We start from the raw sequence: 20,527 nt of genomic DNA, 5'->3' as shown, positions 1-20,527 counted from the left end.
AAGAGAGGTCCCTTAGAAAGCACTTAGTTATCAGAGAGCGCCCGTTTGCGTGTAAAACAACGGGCTGGTATTTTGTCATTTGAAACAACCCATGGAGGGCTCGATGCTCCCAAGCGAACCTCCGCCGGCTGCGCATCCCGGTGCCAGCAGCGCCCATCTGTATCCCCCCCAGAGCCGAGGAGGGCGTGAGCGATGGTGAGCGACCCCACGCTCGCCTTCGGCTTCATCCCTCGAAACCGGGGCCGGTCACACTGCCCCCGACGTCCCCGCAGGGGTGGCTGGAGGACAGCACCAGCGCTCCCCAGGGATGCCGACGGTCCCACGGGACCTGCCCCGCCACCCAGGGTGCAGAAAGCAGGTCCTCCTGCTCGCCCCCACGCTTCTCCAAAGCCCTCATTTCAAACTATGTCGTTTTTTAATAATTAAAAAATAATAACAAAACAAACAAAAAAAAAGACAACCACCACCTGGCCACGTCGTTTCCCATCCCAGCATCACACCGGAGCAAACGTCGGGCTGGGGCTCCTTGCAAAGGCCCCGCGTTGCCCCAGGGGACCAGAAGCCAGCGTTCATCAGAAAAGCACAAAAATCGGGTGGGTGAGGACGTGCCTGGGACGGGGTTCAAAGGCTGCGGCGAGTTGTGCTGCCAGAAGGCGCGATGCCACCAGGCATCCCCCTAAAACAGCCAGCCAGCTCTGTGTTCCCCCAGCACAGCATCCCCAAAAACGATGCATCCCCCACCTCTTCCAGGGGGGAGGAAAAAAAAAAAAAAAAAAAAAAAATCATGGTTTTGGTCAATACTGACCTGGCAGGAAGGGACGGGAAAAGGGAAGGGGCTGGCAGGAACGCATCTAAGAGGACTCGAAATGCAGCTCTCAAAGCCAGGATCGCTGACAATCCCACACACGAAATACTAAAATAAACAACTCAAGTGCAACCTTAAATACTCCACGTAATAAAGAAGGCCCTTCTCCACGCTGAAGTGGGTGCAGTCCTATTTATGATTAATAGCACCCAATACGCAGCTCTGGGACACAAGGGAGCCTCCCTTATTTCCATTCCCGCGGTGCCCGGCAGCCCCGTGCCCCAGCACAGCCCAGTCCAGCCGCTCGGGGCCGCACCAGGGTCCCACCAGCAGCACCCGAACCCCTTCCATCAGGCAGATCGTGTCCCCGTAAACTGGGAATAAACCTGGGGACGCCCAGCACCCCCCAGACCGCCGCGACGGCTCCGGCTGCGAGAGTGACAGCGAGTAACCCCAACGCACATCAACAAAACCCCGCGTAATGAAGACGGAAAGCCGGGTGTATTTTCATACGAAAGTTTAAGTGTCTCCGAGTGTTTCAGGTACATCTCGGTTTGCATTTTAATTTGGAGATTGCTAGCAACGGAGCAGCAGTAATGGGCAGGGCAGACAGAATGGCAATTCTTTTTGGGCTTGCTAACGAAGCCGGGTCAGCGCTGACTATCATGTTGCGAAATGAATTTCTTCTATTTTTCCCCTCTAGAGTTCAACTGCCTGAAGCTTCATAAAACCTAAACCACGTCACTTGCCACCCGAGGCCGCGATCAGAACCCTCCTCCGAAGCCTCAACGTGCTGCCAAATACAGCAGCAGGAGAAGATGAACCGCACCAGAGAAGGGGAATGGGAAAGATTAGCACCTGGGAAGCATCGCAGGGGACTGGTGCTGCTGGTGGGCACCAACAGTTCTTCGGGTCTATGAACCCAACCCAAGCCCCCATCCCAACTGCCAGGTCCCATACACGTCCTTGTGCCCCTGCGATGCCCATGGCAGACGCGGCTCTGGAGCAGAGCATGTCGCCAACGAGTCAGGATCACTGCCCCCACCAACAAGGAAGGTGGAAGGGAATCGCTCCTCGACGACGGCCGGAGCCCCGATGGAAATCTGCTGGCGCCAGCTCGGATCGGGATAACCTGCAGGAGCAGGATAACTCTGAGCACAGGCACAGTTTTAGCTGAGGAGCCAAACAATCAACGCACCAATCGTTTAACGTGAGCATCCTCACGAAACCCAATTTCCCAAGGAGGAACCGACCCCGAGGGCCTGATCCTGCGACACACCGAGCACTACAGCCAGCCCTGGGACCACCGGCATTTTTCCGGAGCCATGGCAGCAGGTGCAGGGAGGGGAAGATCGGGGGGCTCCCTGCTTCCCACACCGAGCATCTTCCATCTGGCTCCTCCGGCCCCGCGTCCTCCCCCGGCCCAGCAGGCAGCAGACTCGTAGCTATGGCAGCACTGCGGCGGGAATCGGGAAGGAAAGGTTCATCCATAGACAAAAAAAAAAAAAGTCAGTGTTATCACGGCAGATCTGCTCCGGCAGCATCTCGCGAGCGGATCACATCAGGCTGGGATCATCCCGACAGCACCGCTGGCAGCAACACGACACCAGAGCCTTCCCCTAATAACTGCAAACAGGGCAGCTTAAGTGAATATTAAGGAAGGCTGGTATCAGTTTATCTGTAACTAATGTCATATTACTGCAAGTACATTTTATTCACTGCTAATTACCAGCCACTTTGATAACTCATAATTCTTGAAAATTGCAAACAGCAGCTTTAATCACCGGTCTCTGCTGACGAGCTGTGAGGGCAGGAGGAATAAACCACCTGCCTTCTGTGTCACCAGGAGCGCGGGGACAGCCGGGGTGTCCTGCGGGGTGAGCCCAGAGCAGCCCCCGGGGCTCCCCAAGAGCTGCCTCCTCCGACAGCAGCCGCGGGGAGACCCTTGGCAGTGCCGAAACCCACAGGTCTCTCACGATCCAGCAATGCCGAGCATGCCCGGAAGCACTAAGTCTGGCAACCCGAGGGAGGGAGGAAGGCAAATTTATCAAAAGCCACCCCAAACCCTCAAATAAACCAAATCTGCCCTCCAACAGGAGTGAGAGCAACGCATCCCGCAGCCCGTCCTTCCCGGGGAGGATGCTGGTACCCGCTCCCAGCTGGGATGCAGCACGGCTGAACCCCCGAGAGCATCACTGCCGGGGGGTCAAGGGGAGCCAGGCACCCGCAAATCCATCTTTGTGGCCAAAGCAACGTTCATATTAAAAACAAATGTACAAATATTTAATTTTTTTTCTCACTGGCACGTTTAGGGCTTTGGGCTTTCCAGGAGGGAGGAAAAACACAGCAGGAATGTTGCTGGCACTGGGTCTGGGAAGGCGACGGCGTGGGGCCGGCGAGCGCTGCTCGGGAGGGGGGCAAAGCACACGCAATTCCCAGGCTCCTCGGGAAACCCAGGAGGTTTGTTACAAAACGTGATGTTTTGCAACAGCGATGTTTTACATGGCAGAAAGGAGGTCGTTTTTGTAACCTTTGCCATTACAAAAACAAAAGCACGGGAGTGTTTTCCCCGCTTTTGCCATGCAACCTTGCAAAAAAAAAACCCAAACAACTTGTTAAACAAACAAAACCCAACACTACAACAGCAGGAGAGAGGTTTCGTGTCACCAACCTCCTGTCCACCAGGAGAAACCTCAAAACACAACCAATGAATATATTTTTCAAAGGCCCGGTTGCTCCAGGCAGAGTTTTTGAGCACACAAGCGCTGCCCACCAAAACCAGTTGGGATGCGTATACACTTCCAGTTGTTTGCTGGGAGGAAACTTGCCTGTTACGGCCAAGCTCACAGCCAGATCCTATGAGATATTTTCCTAGGGGATATTTTCCTAAGGGCTGCCCCGCACATCACCACCTCCCGACGCCCGCGGCTGGCTCAGCAGGACACAGCAGCGAGGTTTGCGGCATCGAGTCAGCACGACAATATGAGATTTTAATTGTTAGCAATAAACCTTTAAGCCTCAGAAGGGATTAACGAGAGCTTTTTCTCCACATGCTTATTAAAGCCTAATGGAGACCAGCTTCGCCTCTTTTCCCTCTCCCTGCCCCCTTCCCACCTTGTATATTTGTAGCGTGGCAACATGTATTTTTACAGTCCTTCATTATGCAAGGCTTTTTGCAAGGCTAAGAGAAAAAGCAAACAAAACTTCAATTAACAGCTCATTTTTACACAATATTCTCCTCGGTAATGATTTGCTCTCAGCGCAGATTGAATTAACGGGATGGCGCGGGGGGGGGAAGAGAGCGGGTGCTGCTGCTGCTGCGGGGTGGGAAGTGGGGAGCCCCGGGAGGGGAACGCGGGGATGCGGGAGCTCGGTCAGCCATCCATCACCCCTCAAAGGAAGGGCCAATGCCGTGCCAGCGCCGCCTAATTACGTTACATGATAACACAACTTCCTCTAGACCCGCAATTAGCAACGCGGACGTGCGCCAGTGCCCGGCAGACGGTGGGCGGGGGGGAGAAGCTGGGGTGCAGCCCCCGCTCCCCGCGTCCCCCCGAGCATCGCTGCCCGCAGGGACCCAGCCCGCGGCCCCCTCCTCCCCCAGGCCACGGGTTCTGCTCCTCTTCTCCTCTCCACATCCCCTAATTCCCTAATAGCCCCGAAGCCCGGGAGAGACGCCGACTCCTCGGCGCGTCCGCAGGAGCCGCGGCGGAGCCAGGGGAGCCTCAAACACCGTCCCGAAGCACAGCGCAATAAATCCGCCTTCGCTTCGGCTAGCACGATTAATTTGTTAATTCATTTCAGAAGAGAGGCGTAATAAGGGACAAGGCACTTCCTGATTACCACCACCGAGAAGCTAACCAGCTTCCCTCCCTTTGGAAGCTCAGCACTGTCCCACCGCGGAATTTTGAGCTGGGGAAGGGGCTGGTTCCCCCCAACCTTGCGGCTTGTCCTAGGCAGGGCTTGGCGCAGGCTTTCACGGGTCACTAGTCTGGATGCTGGACTCCAAGCCAACCTAAAGTCCAGAAATCAAGCTCTGAAATCGGCCATCATAGCGTTTATTTATACGTGTAATATGCCCCTCACCTATAACGTCTTGACAGGCCTTAAAAAGCACATACGAAACGTAAACCACCAGCGAGACGCCTTCCCAAGCCTGAACCTCGAAGAGGCGACTCATCCAGTCAGTTCCGCGGTTTGCGTTAGCTCTGAAGCCTGCGGACAACAGATCAGCGTCACATCCCTTTGCGCCACCTCGTTGGTAATTAGAGGGCGATGGGGGGAGACAGGCAAAGACAGCGCGAAGGGTTTCGCAGCCGGAGCGCGGCGCACCCCGACGAGGACACGCCGCCCCACGGCCACGCGTGGAGCATCGCCCTGGTGCGAGAGCGGAGACACCCACGGGCTCCAGACGCCGGCAGAGGAGCCTCAGCCGGGCTGAGCAGAAAGGAACAAATAAGCCCCTTTTTTCCACCCCCCCCAATTCCCCAGCGGCGAGCACCTCGCCGGCAGGTCGTCAGCTTATTAATAAGGCACGATGTTCCACCGGATTAAGAGCGAATGTCTGTTTGACACCGCTCACCAGGGCAGGTACGGAGCAAGGCAAGGCAAGACTTACCCCGCGGCGGGCGTCAAGGGGACTGTCCTCCCCGGGGACACACACACGAGGCACAAAACTGACTCTTTACAGCTCATCTTCACCACAGACAGCGCGTCAAGTCAGTCTGGGTGAGTCAGAGTTTACCCTGAGAGCAAGCGGCAGTTATAGAGCTGTGCATATATATATTTTCCGTGATCTCCCTGAAAGCAGCCTTCACCAACTGCAGCCTCACTCGCTGCTTCGCTGCTTCTCTGTCATTTTAATGGCAGGTTTCCTTTTCACAGCAGAGGCATTAATTTAGGGTTACGCCATGAGCAAATTCAAAAGGCAGATTTTAAGATCAAAGAACAGCCGAGGAACCATCCACGGCACTCGGCGTGCCCACGGATAAACGGGATCTCGTTCAGGTGTTCGGAGTAAGAGCGCGGATGCTGCAGGAGTGACTCTCAGAGGTGATGCCATCTCAGGGCAGCGGCTCTTCCCCACAAACCGGCACCGTGGTGGCAGGAAAGGGAGGCAGAGGATTCCCAAATCCTCCCCTGAGCCCGCCGGGAGGCAGGCAGGGCGCAGAGCATCGCCACAGCGAGGAAAGGAGCTTGAAGTTTCTCAAGCATCACCACCAGCTTCAGAGCCCAGCAGGCTCCCACTGCCAGAGCCCACCCCACCTGCGGCCGTGGGGTGCTCCAAGCACCCACATGTCCCCCCCAGGTCCATTCGGCTGCCAGCAGCAGGGCAGCACCCACCCCCTGCGCTCCCCCAGGAGCTTGCCACCTGCTTTCTGCTTATTCCAGGACTGGAATTATTAACTGTTGTTAATGTAACAAACAGTGCTCAAGTTCAAGCAGCAAAAAAGGTCAGACACTGTCCAGGATCCGGCAGAAACCCCCGACATCCATCTCTCCATCCCTCCCCACGGTGCCAGCCAGACTCTTCTGGCAGGTACGGGGGAGATCTGGTATCGCAGAATCACAGGGTGGGAAGGGACCTCTGGAGATCACCCAGTCCCACCCCCTGCCAGAGCAGGGTCACCCACAGCAGGTGGCACAGGAACGCATCCAGGCGGGGTTGGAATGTCTCCAGAGATGGAGACTCCCCCACCTCTCTGGGCAGCCTGTGCCAGGGCTCTGCCACCCGCACAGCAAACAAGTTCCTCCTCATGTTTAGGTGGAACTTCCCATGGTTGAGTTTGTGCCCGTTACCCCTTGTCCTGTCCCTGGGCACCACTGAGAAGAGCCTGGCCCCATCCTCCTGACACCCACCCTTTAAGGATTTACAAGTGTTGATAAGGTCCCCCCTCAGTTGTCTTTTTTTCCAGACTGAAGAGCCCCAAATCCCTCAGCCTTTCTCCATCAGAGAGGTGTTCCCGTCCCCTCAGCATCTCGGTAGCCCTTTGCTGTCCCCTCTCCAGCAGTTCCCTGTCCTTCTGGACCCGGGGAGCCCAGAACTGGACACACACTCCAGGTGCAGCCTCCCCAGGGCAGAGCAGAGGGGGAGGATGACCTCCCTCCACCTGCTGCCCACGCTCTTCTTGATGCCCCCCAGGATGCCATTGGCCTTCTTGGCCACCAGGGCCCATCGCTGGCTCATGGTCACCCCGCTGTCCCCCAGGACTCCCAGGTTTCTTTCCACAGAGCTGCTCTCCAGCAGGTCACCCCCAACCTGTCCTGGTGCAGGGGGTTATTCCTCCCCAGGTGCATAGTATTCCACTATGTTTTTTTCCTTTCGGAAAATTTATTCTCCTTTACAATTCCGAGCCAGGCCCCGAAGAGTAATTGAAATTAAATCAGCAAAGGCTGAGCCACAGAGGAGAGAAAAGCCCCATGTTACATTACCAGCCCCATCAGTAGGTAATACCCGCTCGAGGCGAGCGGCGAGGGAAGAGGTGCTTTATCACAGGTACACAACGGAGCAGGGAATGGCGAAGGAACACGTATCTAGTGCAGGAGCTCACTGAAGGAAGAATTAAAGCCAGGTTTTTCTCAGTCCCTGCTTTTTTTTTGTTTTTACAGCAGGGATTTTTTTCACCTCCTGGCTCTCCCCGCCCGCACAGCCACGCTGCAAGTGCCAAACTGCGCCGGGTTCCAGCTGCCACCCGTGATTGTCCCCGTAAACCTAACGAGGGTGGGAGGGGATTGAACCCTGCCTCGGATTCAAAGCGTCCCCGCTCTTTAGCCCTAGCTTCGGGGCTTCAAACGTAATGTGTTTTTGAAATGCTCAATACATAATAAGAGAGAGAATTATAATTAAGAGCAGCTGACAAATTGCACTCTGGAAGTAAATAACCCTTTACCTCCATTAATAAAATGAAATGCTTTTCTAAAAATTAGTATAATTACAACCTTGTGCTTTTCTTTTGCAAATAATTTCACCCTATCTAGCAACAACTGGGTTCCAATCCCCAAAACCATTGCTCATGGGCCGAGAAGTGGAGGGAGGCAGGCAGGTTTTCCACAGAGCATATGGGCAAACAGATTTTAAGTAAACCTTTAGGGGTTCCTGGGTGCCGGCCTCAAAAAGTGGGACTCCAACAAGGGGCTTTCAGAGGGTCCCCATGGGTGGGCTTTGTGGTCACCACCAGGGACCCCGTTGGAAATCCTGCCCAGGACAGGACATGGGAGCCAGTCCCAGGCATCACTCCCACGTGGATCCATCACCTTCCATAGCTGGCCTTGGGTTGGGCTTATTTGGTAAGTTAATAAAAATCATGCCCAGATACTCCTATTTATTTAGAGCTAGAAGGGGAAGGACCTTTCCCAATAGAAGGATTTGCTACGTTCCCTGATGAGGCTCCCAAGAAAGCTTTCCCTTCCTTAGCCATCACAGCCAGACCCTTCCTTCCTCCCAGAGCCAGTGGAAAAGGGCCAGAATGCCACAAAACAAAACAAACAGAAGGGCTGCTGTTTATTTTCCCCCTAAGCAAAGGAAATCAGAGCGAACCAGGAATGCATGAGTCAAGCTGCGGCTCACGCGAGCCCATGTCAACCGAGTCCTCCGGTCCATCCTCATCCCCCTGCGAGGCAAAGGCTCATCTCCTGCAGCCCCCGCATCCAGGCTGGACTTGGTGCCGCATCCATGTGCCGAGGGGTGTGAAAGCGTAGAGACGGCAGCGGGGCTGCATCGTCCCTGCTTCGAGGGGGACAAACCCCCGGGCCAGGGCAGCAGGAGCATGGCACAGACACGGCTTTGCAATCCTGCATCCACCCGTTCCCACTTTTCACATCCCAGCATCCCCACGCCAGCTCAGCTCCCACCAGGAGGGCGATGCCGAGATGCAGGAAGGCTTTGCAGGCAGCGGCAGGGCTGTCGGGAGCACGGATCAGAAAAGCCTGAACACAGACAGGCTGCATGTAGAAAAAAAAAATAATAAAAAAAAGTAGAGACACTTTGCACACCCCCAACCACCAAAACCACCTCACTGGAAAACCCTTTATTTGTGCATTTTCCCAAGATTATGTGGCCCAAGACACGCAGCTGCCAGGCTGAGCTCGGCGAGATGCCACCCACACCACCGTGTCCCCGGGCTGCTCTGGACAGTGTTTCAGTCCCACGCTCAAAAGTGTAATAAGCCAGAAAATACACATGCCCCACACACAGGCATGTCCTTTGGTTAATGCTCCGACCGAAAAAGCCTCTACCTACCACGGCAATGAGGATGTGCAGCTAATTAACTTTCTAGGAGTCACAGATGAACAGGAAAAAGCACATTAAGAATGGGAACTTGTGATAGGCATGTCTCGGAGGAATCAGCAAATTGCATAAGAGAAACCTTTATTCCGATTATAAATTAACACCAGCGACAAGACCCAGCGCATTTTTACTGCCTCGTGAAATAATTAACCCATCAAATCTGGCTCCATGCAAATCAGAAGGGAGAGGAGTATTAAAAGCTTTCCATCTTTGCCAGGTGGAAGCACGTACGCCGCCGGCACCAGCATCCTCGAACTGCCCCCGCGGCGCTAACGATTGCCACGTTAGCCCCGTACACCAGGTATGGGCTAGGAATCGCTACCTAATGCCCCCACACACACACAAAAGAAGATGCTTCCCGTGGTCTCATCCGGCTGCGGAAACTGCAATTAGAAATAAGGTGCAGCTCCGCCTGGAGCGGGCGCGATGGTCTCCCCTCCCGCAGCGTCGCCCTCCACGCACGCTCCTCAGCTTTCCCCAACTACGTGACTCCCACGGATTTAGAAAGCAAAATATACATCCCCGGAGGCACATTCTGAGCCCTGCGACAGACACCATCACCAGTAAACGGGAGAGTATCCCTCGGATATCTGTTTATCCAGTTCCCAAATCCTTCCCAAGGGTGCTCGCCAAAAATAGCCTAAAATTCACTCTGCAAAGTGCCCACTCCCAGAGTAGGTTCCAAAAAAGCTCACGAGCCTCGATTCGCAAAAATAGAAGAGGGCAGGAGCACAACGTAACGATGTTCTGAGGGTTAACGGGATCCGGCCGCCTCCTACGAACACCCACGCGCCCACTCCCCTCTCCTCCACCCGCGCCAGCATCCTCAGCCTGCTCACGAAAACCACCATGCAGCTGCAAACCACAGCCCAAAACGTTTCAAAACGAGTATTAAACGCAAGCCCCGGAGCCCTGGCGGGGGTTTTGGCCACGCGGGTCCTTCCTGCAGCACGAGGGGCCAGCCCTGGCAGCCGCAGAGCGCCCAACCGTCCAGGCAAAAGGCTTTTAAAAGGTACTTTGGTTACTATTTGTTTTAAATCTAAGGAACGGTCCACCTGTCACATGCAGATTTATTGATTTACTCTGGAAAAAAAAAAAAACCAAAACAAAACAAACCCTGTATCTAACTGACAAAAAAAAAATATTTAAAAAAAAAATCCAATGGAGATGGTATTTCCAGGACAGAACTACAGCCCTGGCTCGCCACCCTCCCGTCCCCCATCGTCTTTTACACGAGAAGTATTGGCAGGCTCCTAGTTATAAGTGAGTAATGGCCCATCAGCGCTCTCCCTGGATTATATATTAACTCCTGGTTCTCCTGCAACATCTGCCCTCCTCTCCCTCCCCCAGAGCCACCCCCGAGGCTCATCGGCTCCCCCAGGGGAGACCCCGGGGCACCCAGACCCCACAGCGCCCACGGGGGTCCCGGAGCGGTGGGAGCCATGGAGCCGCTTTCGGTGTGCGGCCAGATGTTGGAGCGAAATGAAGCCTCGAGGTAGAGGAGATGAAGCTGATGAAGCCTCATTATCCTATTTAGCCTAATGATTGCCGGCGGAGAGGACGTCATGCAGCCGGGGAGCAGAAAGAACCAGGTGGTTAATAGAAGCGCACAGGGAGGTGGGCAGGCAGGTACGGCCGGGCTGACACGCAGCCACGAGGGGTTTCTCCCGCTTTCCCCCTCTTCCCTGCCCACGCCACCTTCCCGGTCCCACCAGCATCCCGCCCGTGAGCTCCCGTTCTCTCTCAGAGGAGCATTTAAAGGCAGCGATCCGGAAGGAGGGAGCTCCTGGAAGCCACAGCTTCCATTCAGGAGCCAGCATCCCACCCGAAGCCCAGCCGCGTGGGAACTCCAACAGCCTGCAGCACCGCCGGGAGAGGCCCTGGGGAGCCGGCAGCTCGAAGACAAAGGAAACACACACACGAGAAAATCCAGGAGCAAAAGCCGGGGACTGTCTGAAAACCGGAGCCAGGGCTGGATGCATCCTCGGGACTCTTGCGGGATTCCTCCAGGAAGAGGGAGGCTGAAGCAAGAAACCCATCACAGAAACCCAATAAAACATCGCACTCTGCACAAAACCCAGCCAAGTCAGCAGAGCTGCAAGACAGATTTGAAGGATGAGAATAATAATACTTAATTCCAGCATTCTTACGCGTTACAGGAGACACAAAAATAGCTACTGAGCGATCAGGGACCTACTGTGCTGAGCAGTATTTTTAAGTAAACTCTCCCTCAAAGGCTTCAGGTCTCGGCATCAAAAGACCCCCAGCCCCAACCCCTTTTTAGTAAAGGCAAGAGTGTCTCATACAGCCCCACCACCCGCCCCTCCCCACCCAGAAGCCTCCTCAAATACCAGTTGAAAGCCAAGTTCTTACTTAAAAGGTAGCCGTAAGGTTAAATTAGAGCAAAGGAAGGAGAGAAACCTGTTTCGGCATCAGCGGGGCCAGGGAGGGAAGAGACAGACGGGCCATTTGCTGGTGGTTTTAAGATATTCCAGAACCTACAGCACGTTCCGCTGCAGTGCCGCCTCTGCCGCCGCCTCCCCGGGCGCCGAACCCAGCGCAGCCGGGAGAGACATGCTTTGGCCGAACACGGCGTGCGAGGAGACGGCCGCCAAAATAAGGGAGAGCCCCTCTTTTAAAAAAAAACAAAACTCTCTTGAGGTCTGTTTCTGCAAAGGTCTGGCTCTCCAAGCGCGCCCCAATGCCCCGCTGTGGTTTGCTGTCCTCCAGCAGCCCAGCCGAGCGCTCCCGCGCCAGCATCTCCTCCCGAAACTAAAGGATGAACAAACATGTTAAAGGCTTCACTCGGGGAGGGGGGGAAACGGCGAAAGATCAAGATGTAATAGATTAGATCTGCCTTTTGTGAGGAATTTAATGACTACAGCTGTTCAGCATCATTAACCGGTTTGTCTGGGAGGTTTAACCCTCCCGCCGGCCCCGGCTCTGCCGTTGAGCAAACACTGGGGCACCACCGGAGCCGCCCAAGCTCCCGACGGGGCTGCAGCCGGAGCGAAGCCTTGCTCCCTTCCCCAGGGAGCAGGGCTGGGGTGATAAGGAGTCTTTTAAAAGCTTAAAAGCTTTTACTACCTGTTGCCAGCCAGCAAACCAATTATGGAGGAGCGCCAGGCAGGGCGCGAGCTCCCTGTGCAAAGAGCAGAGCTAAAATCAGATCCCTGCTCCTGCCCTCCCGGGGACAGCGTGCCCAGGGGCTCGCCAGCATCCCTTCCCCGCCAGACTTTAAGCTGGGGAGGGGGGGAGAAAACAACCTCAACCCTGAGGTTTTAATGGATTTAGGAAGAAGCAAGGCTTGTTGGAAGTGAAGTGCAATGGCTTAACCCTTGTCTGAGCAGCGCTGGCTCCTGAGAGAGACGTCTGGGCTCCGAGCAAAGGCAGATGCGTTTTGAGACGAGTTCCCTGCCAGCACAGCCCCGAGGGCGGCTCAGGGCTGATTTTTCATTTCAGCGCGTTCAGCTTCAACCTCTGCCCCTGCTCCTTCCACAGCATCCCTCTTCACCAAGTCTCTGGCTACCCCTTCCTCCTTCCTAAAGCATCCCCGAAGTCCCTGCCCACCGCAGGGACCAGCCCGGGAGCCGTCACTGCTGCCTCTGGGCAGGGAGCGCAGGAGCTCCCCATCCACCGCCGCTCTCCCGGCCCTGCCCGAGTTATCCGGGGAGGGACAAGGAGTTTGTTTTGCACTTGCACAAGGTGGGTCCTGCCCGCTATTCGGCTGGAGAAAACCACCACCACCACCCCCCCCAGCACAGGGACACCCGCTGTTGCGGGAAGAAAAACACACAGGCAGCAGCATCAGCCGCGGGCTGCGAACCCTCTTTGGCACACACACCAGCTACCGCGAGCCCCGAGGGACAGGAGTGTGGTGGCACGGTGCAAACAGCCCCGTCGAGCCAGAGGAGGCAACAGCTCCTCTCCCGTTGGTATCTGAACTGGATTTAAAGCAAGATATCATCGTATATTTTCATATATATTGCGCTGCTCCCTACAAGGCCGTCGCCCTCGCCACCGCGCACGCTGGCCGCCCTTGTCGCCCCTCCACCCTGCTCTTTGCGACGCAAGAATTTCATCTCCCCGACGCTCTTCCCCCTCCACGCGCTCCCGTTTCAAAAAGGCAGCGGAGACCAGCGCCGGCCGTCAGGAAGAAGCGGTTTTTGTGGTGCAACTGTTTATCCACCCTGTGGGGAAGCCCCAGCCTCGGGCAGCTGATCAAACACGTCCCCGGCCCCATCCAGCACCTTTAATAAGGGCCATCACCGGGATGGCCAACGCAGGCAAGAGATCTCGGGTTACCGACAGCAAAAGAAAAAAAAAAAAAAAAAAAAAAAAAAAGCAATATTTGATGGCAAACGGCTTCCAAGGGCTCCAGCTGCTCAATGGCAGCCCCCAGCCCCCCATCAAGGGTTGGGGAGCCCCGAGAAGAGGCAGGAGAGGGGCAGGCAGGGAGCGTGGAGGCGGCCAGGCTTTCAACCGTCTGACACCGCTGGCGTTTCATCTATTTGTTCTTTACTCTAATGCATCCATTTGCAGTGGAAGCGACACACCGCAATATCAGGCAATTTTCTTCATAACTGAGGACGCGTTTGACTGTACCTGTGAGAGAGGCTCCGAAAGCACGGCAGGGGGGAGGCTGATGCTGCGGGCTCCCCTGGACGCCGGGGTTACCGGTCATACCACTCTTCAAATGGAAAACCTCACGCTCATAACCACAGATAACCCCCCCTTCCGCTAAAACGTATCCAAAAAAATTAAGAAGCTCTTTGGAAGTTTTTGAGAATATCTTTACGGACTAAGCCATTCTTGTATTTTCAGCTGTAAAAAAAAAAAATAAATATCCAACAGCTTCCAATTTATTTATTTTTTTAATAATACTCTTAGACGGTAGGATGGCTAATTCAATTTTGAAATGCTTAGAGGGTTGGCAGCTCTACAAATTAAACCTCTGGGCTGAAACAGGAGGTCACACCTGAACTGCTTGCAAAGTGTTGCCAGTGAAGAGAACAAAAGCGTGAAGGGAAGAAAAAAAAAAGGGGGGGGGAGGGAAGAGGAAAAAACAGAGCTCAGACAGCCTAAATCTGCATTCAGCACTGGCAGAGCCACCCGGGGTCTCGGAGAAAACACGGTTTCATGAAATCTGTGATAGAAACCAACCTGGATCCAGGTTCTGTCCCAGCAGAGCAGAAGCCCCCAGCCCAGAACACCCACTTACCAGCGCCGGGATGAGCAGGTCGGCCAAGTACACGAAAGCTGCGCCCAGGGCAAAGCCCACGGCCACCGGGAAGAAGGCGAAGGCTCCGAAGGTGCCGGATTCCTCAGCCATGTCGATAGCCGGGGCCAGCAGGGACCAGTAGGAAGCGGCCAGCATGACCTGGGAGACAGAAGGGGAGCGGTGAGAACCACGTAGGCACCGATGCCGCCGGGATCTGGCGCCAGCCGCGGCACGGCAGCACCGCCGGCACCTCTGCAGCAGCCCACCCTCCAGCCATGGAGACCCCCATGCCCGGCCCCACGAGCTGCGTGGCCTTTAAAGCCCAGCAGAGCCATTAAAACCCACTTCCCAATGGAACAAATCACTGAAGGATGGAGAAGTGAGGTTTTTTCCCCCATTTTTCCCCACGAGTGTTTTTCTTGGCTCAAAAGCCTAAAGCAGCAAACGAACCACACGAGCTCGTTAGGGTGATTTTCTGGGGGATTGGCACAGCCACGACAGCCCTTCAAACGGGAACAGCAGCAGCACGGGAGCAGGAAAACCACCCTGCCCCCGGGGTTTTGCAGTAACAGGAGTGTGTCCGAGACCCCACCGGCCACCGCTCTCCTCCCCTGCATCCCAGCCAAAGCCGGGATGAACCCCATCCATCCTGCACCCAGCTCCAGGCTTCTCCGCAGGGGAGGAAGAAAACATAGCCTTGCTCTCATGCAGGAAAAGAATAAATATTGGATAACGCCTGGAGGCAAAGAGCCATCTCCAGGCTAGCTGAGGGCACGCCACGGCTTTGCGGCCCCCAGTATCCGAGCCAGAGCCCCCAGGCCAGGAGGAGAACAAGTTCCCACCCCGAACAGCAACACACCAGCTCCCAGCAAAGACCAGTGCCGCCAGAGCCCTACTGGGGTGTTTGACCAGCACAGCTTGCACCAGAAAAATAAACCTTTCAAGCAGCAGAGGGCTTTTTTTTTTCCTTGCTTGCTGCTTAGCGGGGAGGGAGAAAAAACAACTACCCAAAAGACTACAGGAAAAACAGAATTTGGGACTTATGGGGGTCTCCAATCCAGCCCAGCTCGGAGCAGGGCAGGCTTCAGAGCTGGTCGCTGAGGGTGTTACCCAGTGTAGAGAACGGAAAGCCAAGCAAGGCACCGGTTTCACAAGCTGATCCATAATATTACCGTGCATTTTATCACCTTATCTCTTCCTTTCCTCTGATGCACAATGTGCTGGGCTGGGTTAATGAAAAAGTCATCAGCCCAGCGCAACACCCTCAGCAGCAGCCGTGGCCCTGGTTCCTCTCCCTGCAGCCGCTCAGCTCTGCGGGAGCTCAGCTGGGACCGGTCCTATCACACACCGGGAGGAAGAAAGCCAGAGAGACAAGCACAGACGGGCTTAAAAAAAAAATAAAATATATAATAAAGTCCCAGTGGAGATCTGTGTTAGGCTTTGGGAACCACCCTGTACCAGCAAGGGCAGGGAAGCGGTGGGTAGGGTCCGTATCGCCTCGGGGCAGACAAGGCGATGCTCCCAGCTCCCTCCCAGCGAGCACGGAAACACATCAAAGGGGGCTTCCAATGGAGAAAGGAGTGCAGGACCAGGATCCAGCAGGAAGGAGCAAAACAAGCCCCGGGGATGGCAGCAGGAGGGTTGCTGCGAGGACAGGTGACCCCCACCGCTCCATCCAGCGACTGCCCCGAGCACCCCACCAAGTCCCCTGTGCATCCCCAGAAGAGATGCTGCTCAGCTTGCTCTCATGACACAAGTATTCGCCCGCGGAAGAGGAGTGCGTAACAAACTATTACATTTTAAATCACTTTTAACGAAGGAACGAGATGCCTATTGCTGTCGACACCAGTCCCGGAGGGATTGTGTAAACCTCAGCTCACTATGAGTAAGAAGAAAGCAGGCTGTCATGTCAGGCTTAACCACGGCTGTCAAACTTCATATTTCAAATGCCACCTCCTTTAAAAAACAACCACACACCCCAACATGGAAACACAAGCAACAGGGAAAGGCTTTGCAGAATTATATTGTCATCTGATGTTAAGATATCATCTCCCCACGGAAAACAGAGGCCTGACACCGCTCAGCCTCCAGATCCCGTCACCACCGAAGGCAGCAGAGCTCCCACCGGGCTCCGGGGGAAGAAGAGATGACAGAGCCTTAACCCGCCCCAGCCTCACCGGGAGCAAACTGCGGGGCTGCACCCACCGCCTTCACTTGCTTGGGAAGGAAAAGCCATTTATTCCTACACCCTTTTATGCAGGGAAACCCCTGGACCCCACTCAGGAGGGAGCTGGAAGTCGTTGCCAGAAGTGACAACGTCCCTCAGGTGGGGGTTCGGGGACACGGCCTTGCCAAGGTGCTGCCCGAGGGTGCTACCTCCTGCCCACCAGCTCCTGCCCGCTCCGTTCGGCACCAGAGCCGGCACTTACCCCTGTGGTTCAGCAGCATCCCTTATCGGATGATGCTCATGAACTAACCAAAGGGTGAGGATTTCTGCCAGCGAGGCCATTTAAATAAAAAAAAAATAATCACACACTCAAGTGCAAATCTTTGTAATTGTCCAGCCAGGGACAGGAACCCAAACCCCACCGATGTCACTGAGCAGGTTGGTGTCAAAGGCAAGAATAAAAGAGAAAAAAAAGCCTGGGCGCTCCTCAAATGAATAAAACCGCTTCGGCAGAGGGTATGGTTTTCTGCACAAAGCCTTCCCCTCGCCCCAGCCCAGCCGGGGAGAAGGACCCGCAGCGTGCCGGCTCGCTGGCACCGGGACACACGCCTCCTGCCAAACTGGATTTGGGCATGTTTCGCCAAGAGACTCGGTGCTCCAGAGCCAAGATGCAGCAACACCGTAAATCCAACAGCTCTTGGGAAAACAAGCTGCGGTTGATGGGGGAGGAGAAAGCACGCAGAAGGCAGCTGTGTACCTAAAGCACGCCCGGGTTGTGGGGAGCCCAAACCCTTCCCTGGGACACATCAGCATAACCGGAGACGAAACTCAGGCTCAAAACCCGACCGCCTCGTGCCACGGAAAGTGACTGAACCCAGGTCCATGTCCTCACACTGATGGGAAACCCTCAAAGTGTGCCAGGCAGCAGGATTTATAACCACACCGTGCCCCAACACCACCCCCAGGGCTTGACAGGTCTCCATGGCTGAACCCTGGGCACCAGCGTCTCCTGGCAGGCAGGGACTCGATGGGGGTGCCCCCCAAATGCTGGGGGGCCGCCACTCCTCCCTGCCTGGACTGCGGAGCCAGCACCGCCCCCCACCTCAGCCCACGCGGGAGCTTCTGTTCTGCAAACACAAAACAAACAGGACAACGATCTTCACCCCCCAACCACAGCTGGTCCTGCTGGACCCCAGGGCGAGGGGGAGAGTCCCCGCACACCCCAGCCTGGTATCGCACCGCTGCATTAAGGTTACAGCCCGCATCCCGCCCGCCGCAAGCGGCAACGACCGGTCGCGCTCCTGCGTGACCGAGATGAGAGCGGCAGCTTCAGGGGAAACAGCCACCTTCACGGCGCGCGGATCAGGAAACCCAAGCCGTGAGGAGCAAAGGGAACCCCCCTTGGCAGGACGGGGCAGAAAAGCGTAAGGTGAGAGGCTGGCAGGACACTTTCCCTGCCAAACTTTTTAGCTTGACTTCGTTAAGGCTCCAACGACGAGATCCAGCCTCAGAAGACCCGTGTAAATTACTGATGCTGTTTTAAGCAGCACCGAAAGGGAACGTTCAATACCAGACATGTCTGGTGCAGTTTAAAGAGCGCGTCTTGACGATTTTCTGCTTCACCTGGGACAGAAGAAGAAATCAAACTGCGACCCAGTATGAGGAATAGCCATGCGAGGCTGCAGGGAAGGAGGACTGCAAATGCTTGTGTAGTATTTATGATGCCTGAGAGCGCAGCACCTCCAGGATAACTCTGAGATAACAGAGAATATCTAAAAAAACATCTTATTTAAGAATATCAAGATTTAAGAGAAAAGCCAGAATTCCACATCAGATGCCCAAGCAAGCGAAGTCTTGTCTCCATGGAAACCCATCACCTCCGAGGCTTTCGCATACAAAACCCTCTATTATCCGCGATTTCCAGAAAGGCAACTGAGGCAGAGAGAAGCTCAGACGCCCGAGCGGAGGTACGGGGCTGGAGGAAGCTGAGCCCCACCACACCGCAGCGACCAGCCCCCAGGTCCCCTTGGTCCCAGATGACACTTGTGCCACCAGACGTGGGCAGCTCGAGCCCTGCTGAAAGGGGCTTTTGCTTTGCAGTTGGAATATCCCAGCACAGGCAGGTCGCTCTCCCAGCGGGCAGTAATTTCACCGTGTGCCCAGGCTTACACCGTGCAGCTGCGGTGAGGGAACCGCCGAGCCACAGCTTTCTGGATCCCCAACCAACCCTCTGCAGCCCAGACCATCCTCCTCCAGGTCACCTGGGACATCCCTGTCCCACGTCCTCCTCCTGGCTCAGCAGCGGTAGAGAAGTTTTGAGTTAATTCTGGTTTTATTTTGCTTTGCAAGCCCCGCAAAGGCCAGCAGGTCAATCGTTACCAACAGGAGAGAGAACCGTCCATTATACCCAGTTTCACCAGCGATCCTGGTCTCGGAAAACACCATGCACGCTCCCTGGAACCCAGATAACTATCAGCGATCCTGAGCTAAGCACCAAAACAGCCAGGTTAGAAGCAACACCTGCCTCTGAAAGCACAGGAACGGGAGGCTTGCTGGCTCTGCCAGAGCACAAGAGAAGTTTAATTAAACCCAGCAGCCCAGACTTCAGAGCGGAGATAAAGAGGAAGTCAAGTTCTGCCCCAGTGCTGGGAGAAACAGCCGCGTGTGTCTGCGAGAGATCTACATCAAAGACGTGGTGTTTTAAACTGAAATCCCTTAGAGCAAGGGCAGTCCATGATGAGAGCAACGTCGCTGCCTGAAGAAGCGCTTCTTACAGGGAGGGAGAGAGAGAACACTACAAATAGGTTTCAAAACCAGCTGCTCCACCTCCTGCTTTTTTCCCCCCCAAGCAAAGCCAGCCTGCTAAAACACAGAGCGCCCGCGCTGCTCCCGAGCTTCCCCCGACACCAGTTTTGCAGCACGAAGCCTGGCTGAGGCAGGAATGACCCCTCATCCCGGCCAGGCAGGAGGATTTCACAGCCCGTCGGGGTTCCCTCGCCATTGCTCCCCCCACCCCGTGCAGCCTGCTTGGCTCCGGCATCGCGTCCCCCCTCCACCATCCCATTCCCACCCACGCGCAGGGACCCACGAGTCGGCCACGGTCCCTCCTGCCGAAGGGCTGGGTCAGGAGGTGGTTTCTCCTTCAGCTTCTCCGTGGACTCTTCGCAAAGCCAGCGAGCGGACACATCACTAGCGCTTTCCCTGTCTGCAGAGGGAGGAAGGCACTTCTCACATTATTAAACCCTTTCGGGTAAGGATGAGATAGGGACACAGCCGGTCACACCACCGGTCATGCGATTACAACGCTGCCCAGCTGGGAAAAGAAAAAAACCTCTCGCTAAAAACTCAGGAAGGTCCTGTTGCCTGTGGGTACCAGCCAGCAAACCCCTCCTCGGACCCGGGAAGTGTCGGGGTGCAGGGTCAAGGCCAGCCCCTCGTCAGACACGAGCCAAAGAGCTACGGGCACATCCGGAGCAAACTGAGCAAAAAGGAAGATGGAAGTTGTAACCTCTGGTGCTTTTGCCACATCACCGCCACCCTAAGACCCAGCCACCGAGCGAGGACCTGCTCCCGTCGAGCCCGGACCTGCTCCCGTCGAGCCCAGCAGCCCTCGGTGGCACAACCACCTGCGGATCTCTGGCACCTTCCTCCGAAGGAGCTGGTCTCGGGCCACGCAGCAGCAGGGCAGGGCTGCAGGGACCCCGGGGGACACAAACAGCTTGCCCCAACCAGCACCATCTTCATCAGCTCGGGCCCAGAAACGCGACCTAGACACCTTCACAAATTGCAGCTCGTGGGTGGCTTATGCGGCAGCACCTTCCGCCAGCGGGACCTGCCACCGCAGCTTTGCTCGCTGACGTTCCCCTCCAGACGCTGCAGCAACCCCAGAAAAAGTTCCCCTTTCCTGCTCCGAGCGCAGCCAACTGGAAGAAGCCGGGGGAAAAGCAAATGTGTTTGCAGGGCTTCTGCTTCACCAGCCGAGCCGCAGCTCTGCCGCGCAGGGGTGACTCAGTGCTGCTGGCAGGGTGACACAGTGGCCACGGCAAG

At 55.6% G+C, this 20,527-nt stretch overlaps 1 protein-coding gene across 2 annotated transcripts in view; it reads right to left on the bottom strand.

The window, feature by feature from the left end:
* Positions 1-20,527, bottom strand: part of SLC39A11 (solute carrier family 39 member 11) — a 97,508-nt gene that overhangs the window by 73,579 nt on the left and 3,402 nt on the right. For both annotated transcript variants that reach the window (XM_054222048.1, XM_054222049.1), the window contains exon 4: positions 14,314-14,472. In XM_054222048.1, the coding sequence (XP_054078023.1) occupies positions 14,314-14,472 (159 nt within the window). The remainder of the gene's footprint in view (positions 1-14,313; positions 14,473-20,527) is intronic.

Source organism: Rissa tridactyla, chromosome 15 (assembly GCF_028500815.1).
Source record: "Rissa tridactyla isolate bRisTri1 chromosome 15, bRisTri1.patW.cur.20221130, whole genome shotgun sequence".
NCBI classification, from domain to species: domain Eukaryota; kingdom Metazoa; phylum Chordata; class Aves; order Charadriiformes; family Laridae; genus Rissa; species Rissa tridactyla.
This window is presented reverse-complemented; position numbering and strand designations above follow the sequence as displayed.